The following is a 12393-nucleotide window of genomic DNA, read 5'->3' as shown; positions in this document are numbered from 1 at the left end:
CACGGACCTGGGAGTCACAAGGTTTGCTGCAGACTGTGAGCCCACTGTTGGGTAGGAACTGTCTCTATATGTTGCCAACTTGGACTTCCCAAGTGCTTAGTACAGTGCTCTGGACACAATAAGCGCTCAATAAATACTGTTGATTGATTGATTGATTGCCATTTGTCTGCCGCACAGGTATAGAACACGGGCCTGGGAGTCACAAGGTTTGCTGCCATGTGTCTGCTGCATAGGGACGGGGCACGGGCCTGGGAGTCACAAGGTTTGCTGCAGACTGTGAGCCCACTGTTGGGTAGGAACTGTCTCTATATCTTGCCAACTTGTACTTCCCAAGCACGTAGTACAGTGCTCTGCACACAGTAAGCGCTCAATAAATATTGTTGATTGATTGATTGATTGCCATTTGTCTGCTGCATAGGGATAGAGCACGGGCCTGGGAGTCACAAGGTTTGCTGCCATGTGTCTGCTGCATAGGGACGGGGCACAGGCCTGGGTGTCACAAGGTTTGCTGCAGACTGTGAGCCCACTGTTGGGTAGGAACTGTCTCTATATGTTGCCAACTTGTACTTCCCAAGTGCTTAGTACAGTGCTCTGCACACAGTAAGCGCTCAATAAATACTGCTGATTGATTGATTGCCATTTGTCTGCTGCATAGGGACAGAGCACGGGCCTGGGAGTCACAAGGTTTGCTGCCATTTGTCCGCTGCATAGGGACGGGGCACGGGCCTGGGAGTCACAAGGTTTGCTGCAGACTGTGAGCCCACTGTTGGGTAGGAACTGTCTCTATATGTTGCCAACTTGTGCTTCCCAAGCGCTTAGTACAGTGCTCTGCACACAGTAAGCGCTCAATAAATACTGCCATTTGTCTGCTGCATAGGGACAGAGCACGGGCCTGGGAGTCACAAGGTTTGCTGCAGACTGTGAGCCCACTGTTGGGTAGGAACTGTCTCTATATGTTGCCAACTTGTACTTCCCAAGTGCTTAGTACAGTGCTCTGCACACAGTAAGCGCTCAATAAATACTGTTGATTGATTGATTGATTGCCATTTGTCTGCTGCATAGGGACAGAGCACAGGCCTGGGAGTCACAAGGTTTGCTGCAGACTGTGAGCCCACTGTTGGGTAGGAACTGTATATGTTGCCAACTTGTACTTCCCAAGTGCTTAGTACAGTGCTCTGCACACAGTAAGTGCTCAATAAATACTGTTGATTGATTGATTGCCATTTGTCTGCTGCATAGGGATAGAGCACGGGCCTGGGAGTCACAAGGTTTGCTGCAGACTGTGAGCCCACTGTTGGGTAGGAACTGTATCTATATGTTGCCAACTTGTGCTTCCCAAGTGCTTAGTACAGTGCTCTGCACACAGTAAGCGCTAAATAAATACTGTTGATTGATTGATTGATTGATTGCCATTTGTCTGCTGCAAAGGGACAGAGCACGGGCCTGGGAGTCACAAGGTTTGCTGCAGACTGTGAGCCCACTGTTGGGTAGGAACTGTCTCTATATGTTGCCAACTTGTGCTTCCCAAGCGCTTAGTACAGTGCTCTGCACACAGTAAGCACTCAATAAATACTGTTGATTGATTGATTGATTGCCATTTGTCTGCTGCATAGGGACAGAGCACGGGCCTGGGAGTCACAAGGTTTGCTGCCATTTGTCCGCTGCATGGGGACGGGGCACGGGCCTGGGAGTCACAAGGTTTACCGCAGACTGTGAGCCCACTGTTGGGTAGGAACTGTCTCTATATGTTGCCAACTTGTACTTCCCAAGAGCTTAGTACAGTGCTCTGGACACAGTAAGCGCTCAATAAATACTGTTGGTTGATTGACTGATTGATTGATTGCCATTTGTCTGCTGCATAGGGATAGAGCACGGGCCTGGGAGTCACAAGGTTTGCTGCCATTTGTCTGCTGCATAGGGACGGGGCACGGGCCTGGGAGTCACAAGGTTTGCTGCAGACTGTGAGCCCACTGTTGGGTAGGAACTGTCTCTATATGTTGCCAACTTGTACTTCCCAAGTGCTTAGTATAGTGCTCTGCACACAGTAAGCGCTCAATAAATACTGCTGATTGATTGATTGATTGATTGCCATTTGTCTGCTGCATAGGGACAGAGCACGGGCCTCGGAGTCACAAGGTTTGCTGCAGACTGTGAGCCCACTGTTGGGTAGGAATTGTCTCTATATGTTGCCAACTTGTACTTCCTAAGCGCTTAGTACAGTGCTCTGCACACAGTAAGCGCTCAAATACTGTTGATTGATTGATTGATTGCCATTTGTCTGCTGCAAAGGGACAGGGCATGGGCCTGGGAGTCACAAGGTTTGCTGCAGACTGTGAGCCCACTGTTGGGTAGGAACTGTCTCTATATGTTGCCAACTTGTGCTTCCCAAGTGCTTAGTACAGTGCTCTGCACACAGTAAGCGCTCAATAAATACTGCTGATTGATTGATTGATTGCCATTTGTCTGCTGCATAGGGACAGAGCACGGGCCTTGGAGTCACAAGGTTTGCTGCAGACTGTGAGCCCACTGTTGGGTAGGAACTGTCTCTATATGTTGCCAACTTGTGCTTCCCAAGCGCTTAGTACAGTGCTCTGGACACAGTAAGCGCTCAATAAATACTGTTGGTTGATTGATTGATTGATTGCCATTTGTCTGCTGCATAGGGATAGAACACGGGCCTGGGAGTCACAAGGTTTGCTGCCATTTGTCCGCTGCATAGGGATGGGGCACGGGCCTGGGAGTCACAAGGTTTGCTGCAGACTGTGAGCCCACTGTTGGGTAGGAACTGTCTCTATATGTTGCCAACTTGTACTTCCCAAGTGCTTAGTACAGTGCTCTGCACACAGTAAGCGCTCAATAAATACTGTTGATTGATTGATTGATTGATTTCCATTTGTCTGCTGCACAGGTATAGAACACGGGCCTGGGAGTCACAAGGTTTGCTGCCATGTGTCTGCTGCATAGGACGGGGCACGGGCCTGGGAGTCACAAGGTTTGCCGCAGACTGTGAGCCCACTATTGGGTAGGAACTGTCTCTATATGTTGCCAACTTGTACTTCCCAAGTGCTTAGTACAGTGCTCTGCACACAGTAAGCGCTCAATAAATACTGTTGATTGATTGATTGATTGATTTCCATTTGTCTGCTGCACAGGTATAGAACACGGGCCTGGGAGTCACAAGGTTTGCTGCCATGTGTCTGCTGCATAGGGACGGGGCACGGGCCTGGGAGTCACAAGGTTTGCCGCAGACTGTGAGCCCACTATTGGGTAGGAACTGTCTCTATATGTTGCCAACTTGTACTTCCCAAGTGCTTAGTACAGTGCTCTGCACACAGTAAGTGCTCAATAAATACTGTTGATTGATTGATTGCCATTTGTCTGCTGCATAGGGACAGAGCACAGGCCTGGGAGTCACAAGGTTTGCTGCCATTTGTCTGCTGCATAGGGACGGGGCACGGGCCTGGGAGTCACAAGGTTTGCTGCAGACTGTGAGCCCACTGTTGGGTAGGAACTGTCTCTATATGTTGCCAACTTGTACTTCCCAAGCGCTTAGTACAGTGCTCTGCACACAGTAAGCGCTTAATAAATACTGTTGATTGATTGATTGATTGCCATTTGTCTGCTGCATAGGGACAGAGCACGGGCCTGGGAGTCACAAGGTTTGCTGCAGACTGTGAGCCCACTGTTGGGTAGGAACTGTCTCTATATGTTGCCAACTTGTGCTTTCCAAGCGCTTAGTACAGTGCTCTGCACACAGTAAGCGATCAATAAATTCTGTTGCTTGATTGATTGATTCATCCCCGTTTTACAGATGAGGGAACTGAGGCACAGAGAAGTGAAGTGACTTGCCCAAAGTCACACAGCTGCCAAGTGACGGAGCCGGGATTTGAACCCATGACCTCTGACTCCCAAGCCCGGGCTCTTTCCACTGAGCCACGCTGCTCACATCCATCACAAAGAGAGGGGACACTGATCAGTTTTTCGTTGCTTTTTGTTTTTGGTATTTGTTAAGCTTTGGAAAAACCATTTGGAAGAATCATTGGAAAGGTTGCGGATTATGGCAGAGGATAGGACATTCTTGAGAAAGTATATCCATGGAGTCGCAATGAATCGGAAACGACTCGAAGGCACTTAATAATAATTTGTTAAGCGCTTACTATGTGCCAGACACTTTTAAATTCTGGAGTAGATACAAGCTAGTCAGGTTGGACACGGCCCATGTCCCACATGGGGCTCACAGCCTTATGTTGCCAACTTGTACTTCCCAAGCGCTTAGTACAGTGCTCTGCACACAGTAAGTGCTCAATAAATACGATTGATTGATTAATCCCCATTTTACAGATGAGGTAACTGAAGCACAGTGAAGTGAAGGTCACGGCACACAAGTGGCCGAGGCAAGATTAGAACCCAGGTCCTTTTGAATCCCAGGCCAGTGCTCCCTCCACTAGGTCACGCTACTTCTCAGTTAACATTAGTGGGTTTGAACAGTTGCCTGTAGGTTCCACAAATCTAGAAAATAACTGTCATTACTGGGGTGTCTCCTCCTCTCCCCTCAGCTCTGCCAGCTATGAAAATAATAAAAATCTTCAACAACAAATTAATGGTTTGCTTCGGCAAGGGACGTTCTGGCAGTGGAAAAATTCCCATTTGGATCGGCGAGAGTTTTACAACAGTTGGCAGGCTCTTATCAAACTTGCTATTAAATCGGCATGAAGCAAAGCTGCAAACATTAGCATTATTCTATCCCTAAAATAAATAGAATTAGAAGGGTGGACTTGAAAATAGATGAACAGCTTTCAGCTGCAAGAAAGCTGCAACAAGGCGCTGAGAAGCAGCATGGCCTCGTGGAAAGAGCACGGGATGGGGGGTCAGGAGGATCGGGATTCTAATTCTGGCTCTGCCGTGTGTCTGCTGTATGACCTTAGTCAAGTAACTTCACTTCTCTGTGCCTCAGTGGCCTCATTTGTAAAATGGAGATTTAGACTGTGGGCCCCATGTGGAACAAGGACCGTATCCAACCTGATTATCTTTTATCTACCCCAGTGTTTAGTACAGTGCCTGGCACACAGTAAGAGCTTAAAAAAATACCCCAATTATTATCATTATTATTACGTACTGTTTAATAATAATAATGATGATGATGATGGTGGCATTTGTTAAGCGCTTACTATGTGCCAAGCACTGTTCTAAGTGCTGGGGAGGTTACAAGGTGATCAGGTTGTCCCACGGGAGGCTCACAGTCTTAATCCCCATTTTACAGATGAGGTAACCGAGGCCTAGAGAAGTTAAGTGACTTGCCCAAAGTCACACAGCTGACAAGTGGCAGGGCCGGGATTTGAACCCGTGACCTCTGACTCCAAAGCCCGTGCTCTTACCACTGACCCACGCTGCTTCTCAATCCTCTTCTCAATCCGCTGTTTAATCCGTCTATCTTACTCTAGGACCTTCCACACGGGCGAAATATCATCCAAAGGCGTTGTCCCTATCAACAGAGGCTTCATCATCACCAATCGCATTTATTGAGCGCTTACTGTGTGCAGAGCACTGTACTAAGCGCTTGGGAAGTACAAGTTGGCAACATATAGAGACAGTCCCTACCCAGCAGTGGGCTTCATGTGGATCGATCACTAGGCCTGTGGAGATGCAGCACTTCGATTCACTGTACTTCTGTCATTTCACCACCCTCTATGTCGGCCGTAATCCAGGATGCCTCAAAAGCCCTGGCGAACATACACCCTGTCGAAAATCCTTGCCTCCACACAGTTAAAACACCCTGTTCTTCTCATTAAACCCTTCCCTTGTTGGGTCGGGATTGTCTCTATTTGTGTCCAAGTGCTTAGTACAGTGCTCTACATAAAGTAAGGGCTCAAATATGATTGATTGAATGAATTAACTAACTAAAGGTACCATTAATGCTGAAATTGGCTTAGGGGGCACCTGCCTGGAACTGTAACCCACACCACCAAACTCCTGGCTGGCAAGTGCCCAGCAGGTAGGAATAATAACTATGGTATTTGTTAAACTCCTTTGTGCCAAGCACTGTACTAAGCACTGGGGTAGCTACAAGATAATCAGGCCCCTCATGGGGCTCACGGTCTAAGTAGGAGGGAGAACAAGCATGGCCCCCATTTGGCCGTTGAAGCAACTGAGGCCCAGAGAAGTGAAGTGACTTGCCCTAGGTCACACAGCAGACAAATGGAGGAACTGGAATTAGAACCCAGGTCCTCTGATTCCCAGGCCCCTGCTCTTTCTATGTGGCCATGCTGCTTTTCTAAAAGTAATAATAATACTAATTGCGGTACAGTAAACGAGCTCAGAGCCATTCAGCTTTTCAAATGAATTGGGAAAAGACCACCTGCTGCCCGGTCCAGACACGTTCCTTCATTTCAAACCAGTGCTTGTTTGGGGGAAATTTAATCCATGTGGTTTTGATGTTTTCACAGTTAGCTGGTCAAGCTGTTATTTTGCAAGACTTATCTAGGGTTCCAAGAAACATTTTATGTTATGTTTCTTTTCCCCTCCTTTTTCTTTCAAATCCCAATGTTGGGTTGTTCCAGAGAGAAAATTACTGAAAAGGGTGTGAGCTTGATTACCCATGGCTCGATTTGAGGCAGGAATACTTTGGAAAATTAGTCTTTCCTTTTCCTACCACGCCACAGCAAAGGGCATTTTTGCCAAGCTTTGGGTTTCAGATTTGGCAAACCAGGGAGCAGAAAGCAACTTGCCTCTGTGGATCCATTTCGCTCTAGGTATCCTTCAACCCTTACTAACGACAAACTTTCCAAGCGAGAGCCACGTTTTTCTATGACTTTCTGGTTCCAGTCAGGTACCTTATCTGGGAAAGGAATTCATTCTGGGAAAATCCCAACATCAACTGGCCTTTGTGGAACTTACTGCTTTCAGGTGGGAATAGGATGAAACCTTTTGATGAAGACCATGGCACTTGGGCTTGCTAATTTTTTCTTCCCCAAATCCACGCTTCCCTCTTTAAATGAGAGGCCAATTCTGTAAGGCTGTTGTGTTTGGCTCTTTTCCTGCTGGCCTCCATAACCAGACAAACAGGGTAGCAGCAAACACATCCAGCTCAAATTGTGATACCATAGTGATAGTTTTATTTTCTACATAAAACAATGACCTGTCATTTTCTCCCCCCAGGTTTCCAGTTTTTGATCCCTTCCAAAAGCTTTGACCTCAAAGAACACCAGGAAGGAAGGGGAATGTAAGAAGCACTCAATCTAAAGGAGTTATAGATTCTTCAAGTGAGGAGCAATTGTTTTCTACCTCTAGGAGAGAATAAAGAGACCTGACCATTACTTCGTGTTCCTGGCCGGTTGCAGCTTGCTGAACTTGTAGGTTACAAAAGAACCTTGTAATCCCTTCAATTAATCATAGAAATTGGAAGGATAAGTAACCCGTGGGGCTTTATTGGAGAAAATGGTAATTGGAAATTTAAGAAATCACATTTCTCCAGATCATTTTGCTCTGAGAGACATATACGAAGAACCAGTTGATGTCCAGAAGAGCAGAAACTCTCAATGATATTTACTGAGTGCTTACTACGTGCAGAGCACTGTACTAAGAGCTTGGAAGAATACAGCAGAATTAGCAGACCCATTCCCTAACCACAAGGAGTCTACAGTCGAGAGGGAAGCTCTTTTTCATCTCTCCAAGATGCAAGGAAGTAAGATACTAAATGTAGTTGACGGGTGGCATTTCGACATATTAGTTGGAAAGACCCACTGGACATTCATTGTATATTCGACTGGAGTAGGAGAAAACATAACGGTTCAGTAACTATGCAAACGTTTACTTCAAAGTTATATTTCCATGTCTCTGGAATACACACACGTGCACACAAGAGTTATGTGAAGCCCGAGGCCTAGTGGAAAGAGCACGGTGGGCCTAAGAATCAGAGGACCTAATCCCAGGTTTTCCACTTTCCAGCTGTATGACCTTGGGCAAGTCACATTTCTGTGCAAAGAGGGGATTTAAAACCCTAAAACCCTCCGACTGTGAGCCCCAAGTGGGACCTGATGATCTTGTATTTAGCCCAGCACTTACTACATAGTTTGGCACACGGTAAGCACTTAAATAACACAATTATTATTACTATAATCCCAATTTACGCTTCTAAAAAATCCACTTTCTGTATTTTTGAGGGAAGCGTTCCCAACAATTTAATCTCCTCTGCAACAGACCACGCAATAGGTTTTCTCAAAAAAAAATGTTTTAAAAATCCACACACAGAGTTAGCTAGCCAGACTAGTGTTTGTCCATTAGGTTTGTAGCAACTTAATGAAACTGTTTTTGGAAAATCCCAGGTAGCTAAACAGGCTTGCCTTCAACTGCATTATCTACATCAGTACCTTTGAAAGAACACGGTATGCTTGGAAAATCTTACCTATTTATACTTAATGAATGTTCTGACCTGCTTGGACATTATGAGTAATTAAATTAGAATAAAATACTTGCGATGGACAGGTTATGGAATTAGATCAAAATAAATGAGCTACATATGGACATAGAATGCATGAAAATATTTTTTAGAGAGTATCCTTATTGTTATGATCCCTTTCAAGTTGGCATAATTTTACAAACAATTACTATCCTTTTAATAAACTAAAAACTTGGCTGAATTGGCTACAGCATGGGACAGGAAGTCTGTCCTGGATTCTAGACCTGGATTCTAATCCCGACTCTGCCACATGTCTGCTGTGTGACCTTGGATAGGTCACTTCTCTTTGCCTCAGTTACCTCATCTGTAATACAGGGATTAAGAATATGAGCCCCACTTGGGACATGGACTGTGTTTGCATCTACTCCAGCGCTTAGCACAGTGCCTGGCACATAGTAAACTCGTAATAAAAATACCATAAAAAAGTAAGTGAGATCATGAACTCTTCTGGATAAGCAACAATTATTAGGTAGAAGCAATTAATTCACTTATTTTGCTTTAGGGCAGCAAGTCATTCATTATAATAAACCACAGAAGCTAGTATGATATTCCAAAGAATGGAAAGGAGCCTAAAAGCCCATACATCATCAATTCAGTCAATCATATTTATTGAGGTCTTCCTGTGTGCGGAGCACTGTACTAGGTATTTGGGAAAATACAATACAATAATTCTTCTCCCTCTCCCCTAACCCATCCTTAATGTTTCCCTTGATTGAAATGGATGCTATTGCAGTGGGAAATTATGAATAAAGATCTATCAAAACTATATTTCCCTCATTTTGAAAACCTAGAAAAAAGGAATTCCTAGACTAAACATTATCCAGATTGCTAAAGACTTAATTTCTGAGTATATTAGGAATTTTTTAATCATATATTAAAATTCAGATAAGCTTCTGAAATGCACCATTTTAATACAAGTGATATCATTTTTAAAAAATCCAAATGAAATTGATTTTTTTTTTAGTAGGACTTTTTGTTTGCTTAGCAATTTAAAGACGACTCTATATTCACTTCACCTTAGCTATAAACTGGGAAGATTATTATATTTTATTCCCACTTTTCCTCTAATTAGCAATATGAATACTTCATAAAAAGACAGATGGACCTGTCAAAGATCTACACACCTGAATTTAAAATAGGAAGCGTAGTAAACAAAAATTGTGAAAATATTTGCAAAACCTTAAATAATCCTCCTAGTTGAAGCTTCCAAATTTCCATATTGTTAGTGTCAGAATTGGGGAGAAGAGATAAACACGCCGGCAGAACTGATTTTAAAGAGGATGAGAAACCAAAGCAATTATTTCCCTTCTAAAATAAATGAATTTTGTAGAAAAACAATTCTAAATTCCAGTCTTTCATGGAAACAGGCTGCAAAATGCTCAGAGATCAATACACACTTTAAGTAGTTCTTAAAATAGATGTAAGCCTTGCATTAAAAAAAAACCTGACAATCAACACACCATGTTGAAAATAAGACCAAAAAAATCCTAATAGTTTTCAAGAGTGATTATATACACATAGATAGATGGATAGATAGATAGATGATAGATAGATATAGATCTATCTATATCAATAGAGGCCTTCCCAAACTGAGCCCCCTCCTTCCTCTCCCACTCCCCTTCCCTCCCGCCCTACCTCCTTCCCCTCCCCACAGCACCTGTACACATGTTTGAACAGATTTATTACTCTATTTTACTTGTACATATTTACTATTCTATTTATTTAATTAATATGTTTTGTTGTCTGTCTCCCCCTTCTAGACTGTGAGCCCGTTGCTGGGTAGGGACCGTCTCTATATGTTGCCAACTTCTACTTCCCAAGTGCTTAGTACAGTGCTGTGCACACAGTAAGCGCTCAATAAATGATTGAATGAATGAATATAGATATGCATATAGATGTAGATATGTATATATCTATGTATAGCTATGTATATAGCTAGAGAGACACACACACTTATATTAGGCATCTATCTGTGTATGCATGTGAGTGTGTGCGTGTATAAACCCTCACAAACATCTCATCGGAAGAAGAGGTTAAAATTCAATTCACTTTAAAGTAAATGCTCTTTGCTCTGTCCTCTACTGATCTATAATCTATCTTTGGACTGGCTGAATTCCACATTCGTGATTTACGAGCCCTGCACCACACTGCTGCCATAAAAGAAAAAATAATCTACTTCAAAGATCACTGGTTCACAGTACCTGAAAGAATCTCAGCGAAGGGTGGGGTTCGGCAGTACAGAGTTCTAGGATCTGGGAGATGCAGCCTGGCAGCCGAGGATCCCTGTCCACTTTCTCTTGGGGGTATCCATCTACAGCTCCTGCAGGGGCAAAGAGAAAATTCAGATCATTGGTGAGGTTTTGGAAGATTGGAGAAGTAAAGATGCGAAGGGGAGGAAAGATGGGAAGCAAGGTGGCCTAGTGGAAAGAACACGGACCTGGGAATCAGAGGACTTGAGTTCTACCACCAGCCTGCTGTATGACCTTAGATAAGTCACTTCTGTGTTCCCTCATCTGCAAAATGAGGATTCAAAGCCTGTCCTCCCTCCTACTTAGACTGTAAGGCCACTTTGGGGACCCAGTTATCTTGCACTTAACAAATGAGAAGCAGCGTGGACTAGTGGATAGAGCACATGCCTGGGAGTCAGAAGGATCTGGATTCTAATCCCGACTGCCACTCGTCTGCTGTGTGACGCGTTTGAAGGAATCTTTCCCCCATCCTTGTCCCGGAACCTCACAGCCAGCCCTTGATCTGGACATGGAAGGTTTAAGACCCTTTCTTTTGGCGGGGGTTGGTCAGATAAAGGCAGTGACCATGGGAATTCATTTTTAAATCCTCCTGGGTCTCTATTTCAGAGGGCTGAAATGGGAAGCTTGTTGTGTTTGCTGGATTAAATTCAAGTAGCCAGGCAGGAAGAGGGAAAGGAGTAAGGAGTGGATATCAGAACGGGGCTACACCATGCCAATCCATTCTGCAGCTTGGATGGCCCCCAGTGGCCTTCGTGAATTCTGGGGAAGGAAACGTATGTGATATCACACCTTTTTTATGGCATTTGTTAAGCGCTTACTATATGCCACACGCTATTCTAAGCACCGGGGGAGATACAAGCTAATCAGGCTGGACACAGTCCCTGTCCCACATGGGGCTCACAGTCTTTATCCCCATTTTACAGATGAGGTAACCGAGGCTCAGAGAAATTAAGTGACTTGCCCAAGGTGTCACAGCGGACAAGTGGCAGAGCCGGGATGAGAATCCAGGCCCTTCTTACTCCCAGACCCGTGTTCTAGCCACTAGATAATGCTGTTTCACAGATGGGAGAGGGGGTAGGGGAAATTAGGTCTTAGGGAAGGCCTCTTGGAAGAAATGGGATTTTAATAAGGAGGAGACTCACCACTCTCTGTTACATGTAAAGGAGGTGGAAGTTTCAAGCTATAGGAAGGACACGGGCGAGGGGTCGGTGGTGAGGTAGATGAGATCTATGTCCAGTGAGGAGCTTGAAATTAGAGGAGCGAAGTGAGCAGGGTGAGTTGTGAAAGGAACTCAGTGAGGAAAGTTAGGTAGGAGGGGGCAAGGTGATTGAGTGTTTTAAAGCCAATGGCACAGAGTTTCTGTTTGACACAGAGGTGGAAGGGGAAACGTGGACTGAACGCTTTGGTTTTTTTGTGTTCTTTTAAAAATAATCCAGGAAGCAAAGTGAAATACAACTGGAGTGAGGATAAAGAAGATGACCACCGTGCCACTGCCTTAGAGCTCCCGGCCTGAGGGGATCACGACTGAAGAGAGGGTTACAATCATCCCTGCTAGAGTCTCTGCCTAGTTAACTATGACCTTTATTAAGCAATCGTGATGTATCAACCACTGGGTTCCTCAACGGGATAGAAACAAACGTAACAGATCGGATACTGCCCCCGTCCCACACGATGCTCCCAACCTAGGCG

General features: G+C 44.7%; 1 protein-coding gene across 1 annotated transcript in view; it reads right to left on the bottom strand.

The window, feature by feature from the left end:
* Window positions 1-11281, bottom strand: part of LOC119945126 (ABI family member 3 binding protein) — a 235481-nt gene extending 224200 nt beyond the window's left edge. The window contains exons 1-2 of the mRNA XM_038766152.1: window positions 11229-11281; window positions 10657-10775 (exon numbers count right to left, since the gene is read on the bottom strand). Coding sequence (XP_038622080.1) covers window positions 10657-10775; window positions 11229-11281 — 172 coding nt within the window. The remainder of the gene's footprint in view (window positions 1-10656; window positions 10776-11228) is intronic.
* Between the last annotated feature and the right edge of the window lie 1112 nt (window positions 11282-12393).

This window comes from Tachyglossus aculeatus, chromosome 24, assembly GCF_015852505.1.
Source record: "Tachyglossus aculeatus isolate mTacAcu1 chromosome 24, mTacAcu1.pri, whole genome shotgun sequence".
Classification (NCBI taxonomy): domain Eukaryota; kingdom Metazoa; phylum Chordata; class Mammalia; order Monotremata; family Tachyglossidae; genus Tachyglossus; species Tachyglossus aculeatus.
Note: the sequence above shows the minus strand (reverse complement) of the source record. Positions and strands in the feature narration are given on the sequence as shown.